Source organism: Capra hircus, chromosome 8 (genome assembly GCF_001704415.2).
Source record: "Capra hircus breed San Clemente chromosome 8, ASM170441v1, whole genome shotgun sequence".
In the NCBI taxonomy this organism is placed as follows: Eukaryota; Metazoa; Chordata; class Mammalia; order Artiodactyla; family Bovidae; genus Capra; species Capra hircus.
Window position 1 is genome coordinate 26,784,264 of NC_030815.1, and position 16,279 is coordinate 26,800,542.

Consider the following 16,279-nt stretch of genomic DNA (forward strand, 5'->3'; position numbering starts at 1 on the left):
ATCACCTTCTGTTACTATAGATAGTAATAGTTATAGCATTTCCAGATATGTTTCAAAAATATATCAAATGGGAACTAAGAATATGAATAGTTCACATATTATTTACTTATTCTTGCTTTTCCAAAAACCCATATACTGCACTCACAGAACAAGAATTTTTTTTAATACTTTGAGAAATACATTTTAGCTGTTTTGAATCAAATTCATTTTTGAAATTGACAATAATTAGGTTGAGCAAAAAGAACCATAATGAAAAAGTTGTAGAATACATTACATGCTGTCAGTGATATCAGAACAAAAGCCAGCTATGACTAGAAAAGCAGGGCTCTCACCTGCCAATAAACTGCCCTGATCACTTACAAGAGGGGCACATCCCAGCAGACTATATGTGCATTAGAAAAATACTTGAAAGAGAAGAAAAAGTATCACACAGGTCACAGCAGCAGTCTCAATAGACCCCTCAGGGATTTCCACTCGTCTTGGCCTTGTCATCCTCTGTGCAGCTTTCCACTCGGCCCAGAAAATGTCGATAGGAAAATGTTTGAGGGGCCTCTGGTGGAAATTTTTTCATTCTTTCTGCATTGACAGGATGCCAAATCAATATTTACTTCCCACTAACAAGCTGCTCGAGGTCTCAGTAGAAAATATTGTAGAGAATGCGGGAAGACACAGTAATAAACAGCTGTCTGGCTGTGAGGAAAACATGAATTGACTGGAAACAGGGCCACAGTAAAAGGTCACTGAAACCCGTGAACTCCTCAGGTGTCCATATCAACTACTAACTTTAAAGACACATAATAAAGAATCTCTTTTCCTAAGAGAGCTGAGAGAATGGATCCTTTTCAGTCTAGCAAGCATAGACGTTGACTCAATAATTTAATTAATGCATTTGCTAAGACCTGTGTTGGCTCTTTCCCAAGGCATTTGCTTCATTTGTTAAGTCCAAAAGTACAAATAGAGGGTTAACTTTGCTGTCTGCCTATTGGAATACTTCTTTACCTAACAGAAGTAAGTAATGTGTAAGTGTTTCCAAAATTTTAGGCATCTAGTAAAAAAAATAAGCTCGGAATTTTTATCTGCAACTTTTAATAAATGAAGTAGAAAAGTGAAATACCTGTCCTTCAAGAAGTTTCCGAATGTACAACAGCCATTCTTTGTCATTTTCAGCATCGGTCTTTGTCCTTTCAATTTCCTAAAGGAAAAAATAAAAATACTGTAGTTAATTTCATTTATATGAACTTGATCATACTGTTATATAGAGAAATACTGATAGAATTGGATTCAACAAAGAGCAGCCTGTCCTTTCAAAATGGAGAATATTCAAATCAATGCTCAATATCTCCATTTATGTGGAATATAAAGCTATATATCTGTATTTCATAATTCAGGAATATTTTATTTCTGTATTCATGGTGGAGCTCAAGGTATGGACTGAGTAGAAGTGAAAGTTATTAAAACAGAGTGAAAAAGAAGATGGAGCTCTAGAAAAGAATCATTTACAAGTGACCCTCATAAGATAATATAAAACTTTATACTCAAAAATCAGACTTGTCAGTAGATAACTAAGGAGTAATTGTTACAATTACAGACAAAATAGGACAGGCATAGGTTCTGGTGTATTTAAATGCTTCCTTGTTTAAAATGTCCAATCGCTAACTGATAGGGCAAGGGACACTCCAACTTAAAGTACTGTAGATGACTAAATATTTTCAATGCCTCAATTGTCAAGGTGAAATATTCTGAAAGTATAATGTATTCACATATGCAACTGAATTGACTGTTCAGTTAAAATCATGATTCAGTTCGCAAAAAAAAAAAAAAATGTACTTTTCAAAAAGAGAAGGGTTTGGGAAACTAACATTTGTTGAAATTTACTGTATGCCAGGTATCAGGCAAGGTACTTTGCATAGTCTGTCATAGTTTTTTACATGAATTTACAAGGCTTGGATATAGCTTAACGCATATAATTCAGGCGGTTTGGGCTCTACTTGGGTAAGTCACTCAACTCTTTAGACCTCTGAAAAATGCAGGCATCAGTCCAAACAAGCTCAGACCTATAATGAAATCTAGTAAATATATCCAGGTGTGTGCAATGAGCCCTCATGGAACTGCGTTTTTTCCAGGAGGGCTTCCATTTAAGGTTGTATGGTACACATGTTTTGGTGCTGTGTACCCCTGGCTCCATACATACTGCATCCTCCCAGAGGCCAGGGTGTCATTTCTTCACAGAAATGTGCCAGCTACTTTGGGACTAACAAGAGATATCCTTTACTAATTCATATACTCAATGGGGACAACTTTTTCTAATTTTTCTAATCAAAGGGAGTGTTTTTGTTTTTGTTTTTTTTTTAACTTGTAAGTCCAAGAAAGGGCATGTTTTAAGACCACATAAAGGCAGAGGCCCTGTCTTCCAGAATATGTATCTGCAATACACACACACACAAACACATGAGGGATTTTGCTATGTCTACTTGTTTTAAAACTTTTAGGCAACAGTGGAAGACCTTAATATTTTGTTAGGTTTCTTCTTTATCAAGTTTCACTTAAATGTCTAGTTAAGAGATAGTTAACAGCCTTGCCACAGATACTGTTATTTCCTGTGTGTTTTATATTTGATATTGTATTTCATTACACTCTTGGACTTCAAAGTTCAGAATTCACAGACATTGTGGCATAGCTGCTGAAAAGAGGAAACTGATCACTCACTATCCTACTCACTCATAGGATGAAAATAATCGCTATAGGATTCCTTTGACCTCCTTTCTAAGACTTCTTGGCAGTTTAAAAACCTTTGCAAGTTGTAGATCTGCTCTATTTGAGAAATGTTTTGAGAAGCTGACGGGGGAGGGGTGCTGAAGGATGTTCTCGTGCAAACATTGAAGTCGATCATTTTATTTATTCACTGAGCAAATATTTATAGGGAAGCTATGAGTGCCATCATCTCTTTACTCTTTCTAAACAATAAAAAAATCTAACATTTAATGTATTAAAGTTCAGAAACTTAACAGTAGAACAGGATTGAGTATCTTCCACAGGTTTCACAGAAGACTGTGTATGAGGTTCTGCTGTTGATGAGGTAATAAACTATCAAAAATGCAGTGCCCTCCTCAGAAGGTACAGAAATGCTACTGCAGACTTATAAGGTATATGCATATAAATTCACTCAGGCTGGATTATTTTACCCACTTTAAAGCAATGAATACCCTTTTCTTTAACTTGATCAACAATAATGTTAAATCTAGCTAGAAAAGCCAATATAATTACTACTCTTAAAAAATCTCATATAGGAGGAAAACCCCTGAAATCAATCGTGATCCAGCTAACTAACTTCTTCAAATGGGCTTAATTAAAAATAATAGCTTATAAGATATATGATTAACTAAAGAATATGGAAGAGACAGGGAAAGATAACTGACCTGAATAACAAGCAAGCAGTTCTAAAGGTTATATGTACTGGCTTACTTCTATATTACACAGTTAAATTTCTCTAAAGGTTTTTTGAGTTAGTTAATACCCTTGATGTATCTTTCATTGGTATATTAATAATCTTGCCTTCATGAATATTATCTTAAAGATGAAATTCTAAGAACTATAAAACAAATAAAAATATATATTTAACAATCAGTGTAAAAACTCCTATATTAATAAATATTTAAGTGAACTTACCGCTTCATCTTCTGTGTCCAGTATTTCCTCTAGGTCTGACCGTGAAATGTTCAGGATAGAAGCTGCCAAGGTCTGGGCTTTATGGGTTGAGGTTTTACAAGCATTCCTGTTTTTCTGCATCTTTTTAAGCTCTCTGATTTGTCGCCTAATCAAATGGACATCATTTTGTAACTCTCTGACCAAGGCCTGCAACACATTGGAAAGAATATGGGCTCATATGGAAGTAATAAATGAAGATAAAGCAGTCATAACACAAAAATGTGAAGATACTAGCAAATCATTTTTTTATTAGGATTATTCTGATTTTATTTATATTGGAGCAAAATGGATTGCTCTTTACTTTTTGTCAGGACACAATAAAAGCTCTCTTACATGATCACTTAACCAACTTGCTGGATTAAACAAATTGCTCCAATCCCTCTTTCAGATTCGCCAACCACTGTCTTGGTGAATACTTGGAGCAGGCAGGTTAATTAGTATCATGCCAGAGCACAACTCTCCCACCAGTTGAGCTGATGCCATTTGTCAGATGTATTTATTCCTAAGTGTGTATATCAGTTGTAACAGGTTAGTTACATAATTGATTTAATTATTACATAAACTAATGAAATATAATGGCAGAAAAACGTTGTTTCTATTAAAACTGAACTAGAAACTTTTGAAAGGATTTAATAAGGACAGTTGAGTAAAAGTGCAATTAAATTATGTGTGGGCAAGACGACAATAAAGTATTGACAAAAATCATAAAAACCTAGGCTTACATCCACAAGAGTCTTTAATTTCTCCCTCTGAGAACACATGCTTATGTGTGCACAAGAAAAAAGGCAGCTCTTACTCTGGGTGAAAAGAGCTCTGGAGTCCGATGCTTGGCTTTGTGGGCTAAGAGCAGCTAGCTAGATGTTTGAGTAGATTTCAGTGTTTTGCCAGCCTAAGCAATGTTGCAGTAAATAATGGTGCTTGTATATATATTTTGCATCCCTAGGATATATTCCTGGAAGTGAATTTGCTGGACCAAAGAGTGTGTTCAATTGTAATTTTGAAAGCTGTTGTTTAATTCTCCCTCTATCCAAGATTGTACCAATTTACACCTACACAAAGAACATATGAATGTACTTGTTTCTCCATACCACTGGCAAAACACCAATCGGGTTTTCAGTGTAGTTTTTAAATTTTTTACCACTGTATTTTAAAGTTTCATTTCTCTTATTAAAAATGAAATTGAGCATCAGCCTTAACAAATAATTTTTTTCCTTTTGTCTTTTATCTATTTTTCTTAGTGATTTATAGGGATTATTTATACTTTAGGGAAATTATATGTTGAGGATTTCTAATTTTTTTCATACTTTTTGTTTTGATAGTAATGATAGTACTTTATGCAAAGGAAAAATATTAAAAAAAATTTTAACACACTAAATGAATCTATTCCCATATAACTTTTGAATTTGGTGTGATACTTTAAAAAGCATTCTCCACAATTTATATATATATATATATATGTATATATATAAAAGTATATATATGTGTGTTATTCAAACCATGATATTTTTCTGCCACTTGTAAGATTTTGCAGTTATAAGTGTTTTGTCCATTTGTAATCCTCTAGAAAATTATTATATAAAATCATAGTTGTCTCACCACCACCTAGTAAATAGTCCATATTTTCCCCATTGATTTCATGCATGTTTAGATCATGTTCTGCACTTTCTATTCTGTTCCATCTGTCTTATTAGTAAAGCTTTATAGTATATTTTAATTAGTGAGGCTTTGTCATAAATGTAATCCAATAGGGGTATCTCCTTTCAATTACCATTCTTTTCAGATTTTTCTTGTTAATTTTTGATTGTTTGGTTTTCCATATAAACTTCAGATTGAGCTTGTCTAAACATTCTTACTGGTATTTTATTTAAATCACGTTAAATTTTATTCAATCATGTTCACATTTTAGAATGTTGATTCTTCCTAATCAAAGACTATGGTAGTCCCTTCCAGTTGGTTAAGTCTTTATTTGTGTTTCTGAGGATTATTTAAAGGTTTTCTCTTTATAGATCTGTTTATTCCTGGGCCTCTTACTTTTTGTAGGGGCTGATTCTAGTACCTATTGTTGCTTGTAGACATAAAGATTGTTAATATATAAATTTGCTGAAGTTTCTTATTTATTATAAGAGTTTTGCAGCTGATTCCTCTTTAGCTTCCAGAAACTAAATCATATCTGCAAATACTGATAATTTTATCTCCTATTTTCCAACCTTTTTTTTTCGGTCATGCTCTGCAGCTTATGGAATGTGGGTTCTTAGTTCTCCAATCAGGGACTAAACCCAGGCCTTTGGCAGTGAGAGCATGGAGTCCTAACCACTGCATCATCAGGGAATTCCCTATTTTCCAATTTTTATACCTCCATTTTCTTTTTTATTGAATTGATTATTTCTGAATAATATTAAATAGTAATATTGATGGACACAATTGACTTGTTCCTGATTTCAGTAGGAATCTAACTCTTAGACTATGCTAGATTTTAATTTGAGAGCTGTATTTTAATATACCAAAAAATAAGTATTAATATAAAATATATAATGTAGTTTTACACAGTTAACTATCTACATATTTTAATTTCTTACAGAAATGGAAACCAGATTGTCTTAAATCCATTTTAGCATCCATATAAACTATCATGTGATTTTTCATCATAAATCTATTAATAGGATTCTTAATAATTTCCTTAGTATTGAATTATCCTTGCATCTGTGGAATAAACTCCAGTTAGTGGAGTATATTATTTTAGTGGTATATTATTTTTTGATGTTCTGCTGAACTCTGTTTGCTGATATTTCATCTGGAATGTCTACATTAATAAGAGATTGATTTGTTTCAATTTTGTGCAATCTTCCAAAAATATTTGGAAGGTATTTTCTCTTTCTATGTTCTTCAGTAGTTTTAATGAAATTGAATCTATCTGCTCTTTACTGACATTGTAGCACTCGCCTGAATTTGGCATAGTATTTATTGTACAGAAAGATACTTTCTTGGCAATTTCTTTTAATTTTCCATTTGTTCTAGAGGGACTTTTGGTACATTACAATTTTCCTAGAAATGTATACTTTTCAGAAAGTAGAATATATAAAGAAATTCTACTTTTCAGCATTAATTCAGATTTTTCTTTGTGGTGTGCTTCGGGTGGGAATGCCTGAAAACATACACACTCTGAGATGGAGATTTATGTGGGAGAGGGTACTTAGGAGCAATACCTACGGAGCCTTGGAGCTGAGACAGCCTTTCAGAGTTGTCTCATCTTTATATTTTCACCCTTATATAAGACATGAACATTTTTTTGGCTATTATTTTTTTTGAGTCCAGAAACTTTACTAGGCCACAGAACATATACAGGGTATGACATGTTAGACATGTCATGTTAGACATGATATCAAATTTTGCGTGGTTCATGTTATGTTCTTGGAAGTCTTTATTTCTGAAAATTATTTTTGGATTATAGTTTCAATATTTGTTCTTTTCCATCATTCCTTTTCTTCTTTCAAGATTCCAATTACACATATGTTGAATCTCTGTAACTCGCTTCATAAATCCTATTTTCCTCAATATATTTTTTTAAATTTAAGTATAGTCAGAATGAAATAGTATACATTTTAAGTGTTTAGTTCAATGAGCTTTGATAGCTGTATACTTCCATGTTGTTTTTGGTATCATAAATATGTATTGAATTTTGCCAAATGATTTTTAGGGAGTATTTGATTATATTGACTTTGCTATTTTTTAGAACTGTTGAATCAATCTTTCTTTCCTAGAATTATATAAACTTATTCATGGTGTAAATTATTTTCATATAATGCTTGATTTGATTAACTGATATGCAGTTGAGAATTTTTACATTGATGTTCATGATGAAATACTCATTTTCTTACAATGTTTTGTCAGGTTTTGGTTTTAAGGTTGTGCTGGTCACATAAAATGAACTGGGACTTATTTTCTTCTCTGCCATTTTCTGAAATAATTTCTGTAAGATGGTGATATATTTTTCCTGAAAGTTTGCTCAGTGAAACCCTCTGGATCTGGAGATAGTACATGTGTTTTTGTGTGTGAAGGCTTCAGATATTTTTTAAAAAATACAATTTCTTTAACTAATAAAGAGCTACTCATATTTTCAATTCAATCTCCTGTTAGTTTTTGTGATGAAAGAAGTCAATTCCTAATAGTTCTGACCATTTCTCTTGGTAGTTTAGTAGGGACTCAGGGCAGTTTAGAAGTTACACTGAGTCAATCAGAGGAAAGAGCAAAGGGTTTGGCTGATGTCCACTCTTGTAGACAGTGCTCAACCTTGGGTCCCCAGTGTGCAGACATGGTGGGGATGGGGCCCTTCCTCTCTTTTGGCGAGCACTCTGTCACACATTCAGCTTGCTGGCTTAGGCAGACCTCGCTGCCAGAAACTTGGCCACAGTAAATACCAAATATTTATACTCAGTCTTTGCTAAGGAATAAAGGAAGCTCTAGGGCTGTGTTCATTCTACAAGTTGTCTGTCTCTCAGCTTTACTCCCAAAAACCGGAAGCTATCTAAAATGTGATGCTAGTGGTATATGATTGTGAAGCCACTATATGACAGGTAAGAGGTACTTTTTTGGAGAAGGCAATGGCACCCCACTCCAGCACACTTGCCTGGAAAACCCCATGGATGGAGGAGCCTGGTGGGCCGCAGTCCATGGGATCGCTAAGAGTCAGACACAACTGAGCGACTTCACTTTCACTTTTCACTTTCATGCACTGGAGAAGGAAATGGCAACCCACTCCAGTGTTCTTGCCTGGAGAATCCCAGGCATGGGGGAGCCTGGTGGGCTGCCATCTGTGGGGTCACACAGAGTCGGACATGACTGAAGCGACTTAGCAGCAGCAGCAGCAGGTACCTTTTTGAAAAGTTGTTCATTTCACCTACATTGTCAAATTTATTGTTATAAACTCATTCATATAATTTCCTTGTTACTTATGTTTCTGTAGTGATATCCCATCTTTTATTCCTGATATTGGTAATTTGTATTTTTAACCATTTTCTTCTTTATTCTTGGATTTTATATCAATGTAAAATAGATACCTGTGGGTTGTTTGAGGTATATAGCTAAGCTTATATTGTTTTCTAAATTGAAAGCAATTTTTCCAAGGCCATTATTAACTACTTTCCCTTACACTGATCTGAAATGAAAAATACAAACTTTATGTTCTGAATTCCCTTAGATGGGCTTGTTTTTGTAACTCTTTCTGTTCCAATGCTCTATGCATCTATTCCTGCACTTAATCATGCCATTTTATTTATACAGCTTTATAGCATGTTTTAACGTTTCCTAGGAAAATTTTTCCTCTTTCCTTCCCATTCTTCTCCTTCCTCAGCCATCTTCATCCTCTTTCTTTCAGTTATATTTCTGGAACCAGTTTGTATCTTGGACAGCACTGACACATAGATGAGATATGGAATGAATTCTCACATTTAACATTATTTCTTCACATTCAGAAAAACAGTATATCTCTCCATTTATTTAGTTCTGTTTTATGTCATTCGGTGTTTTATAGCTCACTTTATAGGTTGCTTGCATTTCTTGGAAGGTTTATTCCTGGGTATTTAATACTTTCTTTTTATGATTATAAATACAAATTTACAAATAGTACTCTAAATATATTATTACTTGTAAAGTCTACTTTATTTTATATGCTGACTTTGTTCTGAAATTATTGCTGAATTATCTGTTTAATAGTTTATTATTGGATTCTCTTGAATTTCCTAGGTCCATAAATATGTCATTGAAAATCACAGTTCAGTTGTATATGTTCAGTTTATTTTGGAAAAGGAGCTGTTTTACAGTTTATGGATTTTTTTTTTTTTATAAAAGCAATTTTAAAATTTACTTTGAGTTTTTTTGTTTTTTTTTTCTCCTAGCATTTTGAGTTGAAAGTTAAATTTTGGCTGAATTTTGAAGGTTTTGGTATTTCATTATAGTTCACTTTGAAATAGTTCATAAACTCACTTTTTATTTTGTCCTTAACCCGAAAATCATATAGATGGGTTTGGAATTTCTAAGTGGACAGAAACATTTGGCTGATTATTTGCTAAAATCATAGTTACATTATACTCTACTCAGGGTACATTGCCTAAATGATTTTTGCTTTTTTGAACTTGAACTTTGTAGACTTAAATGTAAGTAATTTCTGTGAATGTTCCACATGGGTTTGAAAAGAAAGGAGCCTTGCTTACATTTTCTCTATTTGGATTGTTTATTTCTAAGTATAATATACTAGAAGACAGTAAATACCTTTGTGGATTCTTTGATTTCCATTTGTAGTTTCACCAAATTTTGCTTAATGTTGCCAGGTACATAAAAATTCATGAATTTTATATCTTCTTGGCAAATTATGCATTTTTATCAATATGAAATTGCTTGCTTTACCCTTATTAATTTTTTTCCTTAATTTGTTTCAAAATAATATTGCTGTATCTTCTTTTTTTTAGCATTTAGCTGGAATATATTCAGTTGTGTGCTGGTGAACAAGCTCTCGCAGGGGATGGGTATGACTTGTAATGTTTGCCAATTTCTATGGTGTTAGGTACTTGCACATGATTGATTTCAAACAACCAACATGAATGAGATGCTGGGAAAAGATAAGCAAAATTGATTCTCACAAGCTAACTGCAGGATATCATAATTTTATTCTTATTTTTTTTTGGCTTTTCGTATCATGTTTTAAGTGCATCTTTTTCAGAATCTCATAGTCTCTTTGCTTTTTCTTTCTTTTTTCTTTTTTTTTTTTTTTGGAGACAAGGACTTTATGTTCTGTTATTTCAGCACCAAAGTTTCAACCAACAATTTCCATTTGAAACTACAACCAATGGATTTATTCTTTCAAATGAAACAATAACATACTATGAATATTACCATAAAATACATTTTCTCCTGGTGATACTTACAGTGACTTCATTATATATACTATGATTATTGGTATGTTTGTATCATCCTATCCTTTTTATTTACCATGCTTCTTATTAACTGTTCCTCTCCTTTGTTCTATCTTTCCTTCCTCCCTTCCTCGCATTCTTCTTCCTGGTTTGTATTGAATTGATGGAGATTTTAATTTTTTTTAAATTTCCTCTAATTCTTTGAAAATTAAATGCTTGATTCCTATTCTTGTGGTCACCTTTAAAACTCCTGAACATATATTTAATATTATTTAAGTAAACTTGATTAATTTAATATAATAAAATCAATATTATATTTTGAATCAATATCTAGAGTTTCTCATCCTCTGTATGTTCCACCAAAGCAAAAAAGAAACATCTCTTACAACCACCCCCTCACAACTTGATACTATAATCACTGACATCAAGCTATTTAGATTTAATTGTAGGTTTTATAGGAGTCTTTGTTTTCCATTGTTTCTTTCTTTCTTAATTTTATTATTATTATTTTTATTTTTTTTTACTTTACAATATTGTATTGGTTTTGCCATACATCAACATGAATCTGCCATTGGTGTACATGTGTTCCCACTCCTGAACCCCCCTCCCCCCTCCCTCCCCATACCATCCCTCTGGGTCATGCCAGCGCACCAGCCCCGAGCATCCTGTATCCTGCATCGAACCTAGACTGGCAATTCATTTCTTATATGATATTATACATGTTTCAATGCCATTCTCCCAAATTATCCCACCCTTTCCCTCTCCCAGAGTCCAAAAGACTGTTCTATACATCTGTGTCTCTTTTGCTGTCTCTCATACAGGGTTATTGTTACCATCTGTTCTAAAGATTGACAAGCGTCCCATCTGGGCAGAAAGACCTGAAGAAGCGAAGAGGTAAGCTATTTTATCAATAATATACAGAGGAAAGAGCAAAGACTTTGAGGGGAAAAAAAACATGGCTTGCAGTATTCAAAGAACAGCAAGAAAGTCAGTATGGTTAAAGAGGGATAAATGAGGTGCATGTAGTAAAAAGTCTTAGAAGTAACAACAAGACTAATCATGGAAGCCTCACAGCAATGTTGCCATTAGCTGGCTGAAAGCAACATGGGTATATTTGGGAAAAATATCTGTATTATTAAAAAATGTTATGTTATTTTGCTGAAATATACTTCATGATGCTCAAATATTCTTCCTCTCTTCCAAACTATACCTTTCAGATACATAGTAAAGTCTCACTGTACCAAGTTCATTGAAATGTTTTACTTCCCCCCTTATATCCAGGTTAAGATTTTGTTTTCATATGATCACACTTGCCTTTTGTTTCTATGCTGGTGCTCTGCCTGTTTTCAGCTCTGGGTGTTACTTCCATCTGGATTGTATTTCTACTTCCCTTCCATCCAATACAAAATTGCTTTCTCTTACCAGTTTAAAATCTGCTCAGCTTTTCTCTAAGCACTTCAAAATTGTGCAAAAGTCTTTAAATACTCCAATGTTAAAAACATTAGAAGCTTAAAAATGTTTTACTCTATTTGCATCAGTTGAACAATGGTCCTTGGCTATCACTTGTCAAGGTAAGTAAAAACACTGTACCATACAAAATAAGCATTCAACAAATATTAAATGAATTTATAAAAGTTTATGTCAGCCTCCTTAAACTTCTTAAAATATCTCAATATTTGATTATATTTTCAAAATAAGAATACTTTCTTGGATGTATATCCCAACTTAAAGTCACTATATTTTTCAATATTTCAATACAATTTATTGTAAGCAGTCAGCAATAGTGTTAGAGTGAAACAAGTTTTTTCATTCCAGTCTTATTAGATCTAGCTTTCCAGTCTTTATTAAGGAGTCTTGATCTGTGTTAGCTAACTATAAAAATTTTTTGAGTTTCATTGAATCATAATGAAGTGATTAGATTTTCAGTAAGATTAGATTATTGTGATGAAGGTTATAATTGGCTGTTCAAGTACCATGGAGTCACCCCTACAATCATAGTTTCTTGGAGAAATAATGTCTTTTCTAACAGCTATAATAGTTTTATTAAGATATAATTTACATATTTTAAATTTCACTCAATGTATATTTATTAAAAGCTTTTCTTTAAAAATGCTATATATAATTTACCCTTTTTATATAATGATAGGACTGAAAGAGTTAATTCAAATTGGATTTTAAATATCATAATTAAGAAGTCACATCACCAAAATGGTACCAGTGTCCATCCCCCCACAAATATCAACAATTAGACATTCACAAACTAAAATAGCTCTGGAAGGGCTCAGGAGTCCACTCAAGAAATTTCAGCAACACTGTGAAGCAAAAAAAGAGAGAATAACTCCATACAAAAAACAGGAAGGACAGCTTCACTGTGCCTGCACCATCCCATCCCCCAGGGCAGCACAGCTCAGGGCCAGTGAACTCCAGGGTTCAAGGGGCTCCCTCACTGGGAAAGGAAGAATGAGGTGAGCAACCAACTTCCCCAGTTTTTCACATCACAGCATGAAAGATCACTTCAGCTTCACCCTACCCAGAGACTGACAAAGTCAAGACATATAGGGACAGGCTGGAAAAACAAAGAACAGCCAGGGCTCCCAATATCAGCTACACAGCAGGAGCAGCTGTGGTTCACAGTAACCAACTCCGTGTAGGATCCCAACAGATTTCACCACTGAAGAAACCAATGCCTAGGATGGCTGACATGGACCCCCCTGCTGATTTCACCACTTTCACCTTCCCCCCACAGGTTTCCACTTTCACAAATGCTACCTGACAGCCCCTCCCTGACCCTAACTGGACCCTGCAATCTGCCAGGGAAGCCAGCTTAGCCTTTGCACCTGCACAAGTGCAAGATGCCAGCCCAGACCCCTGTAGTGATAGATAAATGTGCATGCATTTGGAGCTAACCTCTTCAACTGAGGGCCTCTTGCCAATGGTCTGCCACTGGCCTCTAATGATCTGTGAATGCCTGTGGTGAGACTCTATGGCTACAGGACTGTATGGCAACCGCCAAGGCCCCCACGGCTGTGTGTGGGCCCACACCTGGCCCTGTCTCCTCTCACTGGCTTGCACTGTTCAGCTGCAGTGAGCCCCTCCACCTGAGCACCTGTACACCAACACCCAACTCCTGTCATTGGCCTCCACTGTTATGTGGGACCATTAAGCAAAACAAACAAACAAACAAACAAACAAACAAAGCTCAAAAAAATCTAACTTTATAATTCAATGAACTAGAAAAAGAACAAAGTAAACCCAGAGTTAGTAGAGGAAGGAAATAACAAAGAGCAGAGTGGAAATTACTAGAGACAAAAAGAGAACAGAAAGATCAGTGAAACTAAGAGCTAGTTTTTAAAAGAGACAAACTAAATGGATAAATTTCTATCTATGCTTACCAAGAAAAAGAGAGTACTCAAATTAAGAAAATTAATCTAGAGGGGTGGGATGGGGAGGAAGATGGAAGGAAGGTTAAAAAAGGGAGGAGATATATGTGTACCTATGGCTGATTCATGTTTGGGTTTAACAGAAAACAACAAAATTCTGTAAAGCAATTATCATTCCATTAAAAAAATAAATTAAACAAAGAAAATCAGAGATGAAAGAGAAGATATTACAACTGACAATACAGAAATACAAAGAATCATAAGAGGATACTATGAACAATTATATGCCAACAAACTGGACAACCTAGAAGAAATGGATAAATTCCTAGAATATACAATCTACCAAGACTGAATCACAAAGTGACAGAAAAATTGAACAGATCAGTGAGTGAGCAGATTGAATCAGCAATCAAACACTTTCCAATAAAGAAAAGCCCATGACCCGATGGCTTCACTGGTGAATTCTACCTAAGACAGAATAATGCCAATTCTTCTAAAGCGCTTCCAGAGAACGTAAAAGGAAAGACCACTTTCAAACTCATTAACTCAGGTCAGCATTAACCTGATACCAAAGACAGATAAGGACAGTACAAGAAAAGAAACCCAAAGGCCAATACCTCTGATGAATATAGACGTAAAACCTCTGAACAAAATACTAACAAACTGAATTTAACAACACATTAGAAGGACCACACACCATGCTCAAGTGGGATTATCCCTGGAATACAAGAATAAGTCAACATATACAAATCAATAAATGTAATATACTACATTAAAAGAATAAAGATAAAAATCATACAATCATCTCAATAAATGCAAAAAAAATACTGGACAAAATTTAACATTCTTTCATGATAAACTCCCCACAAACTGGGTATAGAAGGAATATACTGTACATAACGAAAGCCATATAATACAAAACCAAACTAACATCACACTCAACAATGAAAAGCTGAAAGCTTTCCATCCAAGATCAGAAACAAGAGAAAGCTGACCACCCTCACCACTCCTGTTCAACACAGAACTGGAAGTCCTAGCTGGAGCAATTAGGCAGTGAAAAGAAACAAAAAGCATCCAAATCAGAAAGAAAGACGTAACACTGTCTCTTTTTGCTCATGACATGATCTTTTATGTAGAAAATGCTAAGAACTCCATCCAAAAAAGCTGTTAAAATTAATCAAGAAATTCAGTAAAGTTGTAGGATACAAAGTCACAGATAAAAATTAATTTGTTGGGTCTCTATACACTAACAATAAAACATGTGAAAAAGGAATAAAACAATCCCACCTACAGTAGCACCCAACAATAAAATTTTAGGGATAAATTTAACTAAGCAAGTGAAAGATCTATACACCCTAAACTCAAAGACACTGATGAAAGAAACTAAAGAAGACACAAATAAATGAAATGATATCCTGCACTTACTGATTGAAAGAGTGGATATTCTTAAGATGTTCATTCTACCCAAAGACATCGAGAGGTTCAATAAGACCTCTATCAAAGTTCCAATGCCATTTTTTTCCAGAAAAATAGAAAAAAATCCCCTAAATTTGGATGAAACTACAAGACTGACTAGCCAAAGCAATCTTAGGGAAGTGCAAAGCTGGAGGCATCATACTTCCTAACTTTAAATTATATATAACACATACAACTTGATCAGACAAGGCAATGACAACCCACTCCAGTACTCTTGCCTGGAAAATCCCATGGAGGGAGGAGTCTGGAAGGCTGCAGTCCATGGGGTTGTTACGAGTTGGGCACGACTGAGTGACTTCACTGCAGATGGTGACTGCAGCCATGAAATCAAAAGACACTTACTCCTTGGAAGGAAAGTTGTGACCAACCTAGACAGCATATTCAAAAGCAGAGACATTACTTTGCCAACAAAGGTCCATCTAGTCAAGGTTATGGTTTTTCCAGTAGTCATGTATGGATGTGAGAGTTGGACTGTGAAGAAAGCTGAGTGCCAGAGAACTGATGCTTTTGAACTGTGGTGTTGGAGAAGACTCTTGAGAGTCCCTTGGACTGCAAGGAGATCCAACCAGTCCATTCTGAAGGAGATCAGCCCTGGGATTTCTTTGGAGGGAATGATGCTAAAGCTGAAACTCTAGTACTTTGGCCACCTCATGCGAAGAGTTGACTCGTTGGAAAAGATTCTGATGTTGGGAGGGATTGGGGGCAGGAGGAGAAGGGGACGACAGAGGATGAGATGGCTGGATGGCATCACCGACTTGATGGACGTGAGTCTGAGTGAACTCTGGGAGTTGGTGATGGACAGGGAGGCCTGGC

At 34.7% G+C, this 16,279-nt stretch overlaps 1 protein-coding gene across 2 annotated transcripts in view; it reads right to left on the reverse strand.

The window, feature by feature from the left end:
• Nucleotides 1-16,279, reverse strand: part of CNTLN (centlein) — a 355,730-nt gene that overhangs the window by 13,615 nt on the left and 325,836 nt on the right. For both annotated transcript variants that reach the window (XM_018051925.1, XM_018051924.1), the window contains 2 exons: nt 3,667-3,852; nt 1,115-1,192 (listed from right to left, as the gene is read on the reverse strand). In XM_018051925.1, coding sequence (XP_017907414.1) covers nt 1,115-1,192; nt 3,667-3,852 — 264 coding nt within the window. The remainder of the gene's footprint in view (nt 1-1,114; nt 1,193-3,666; nt 3,853-16,279) is intronic.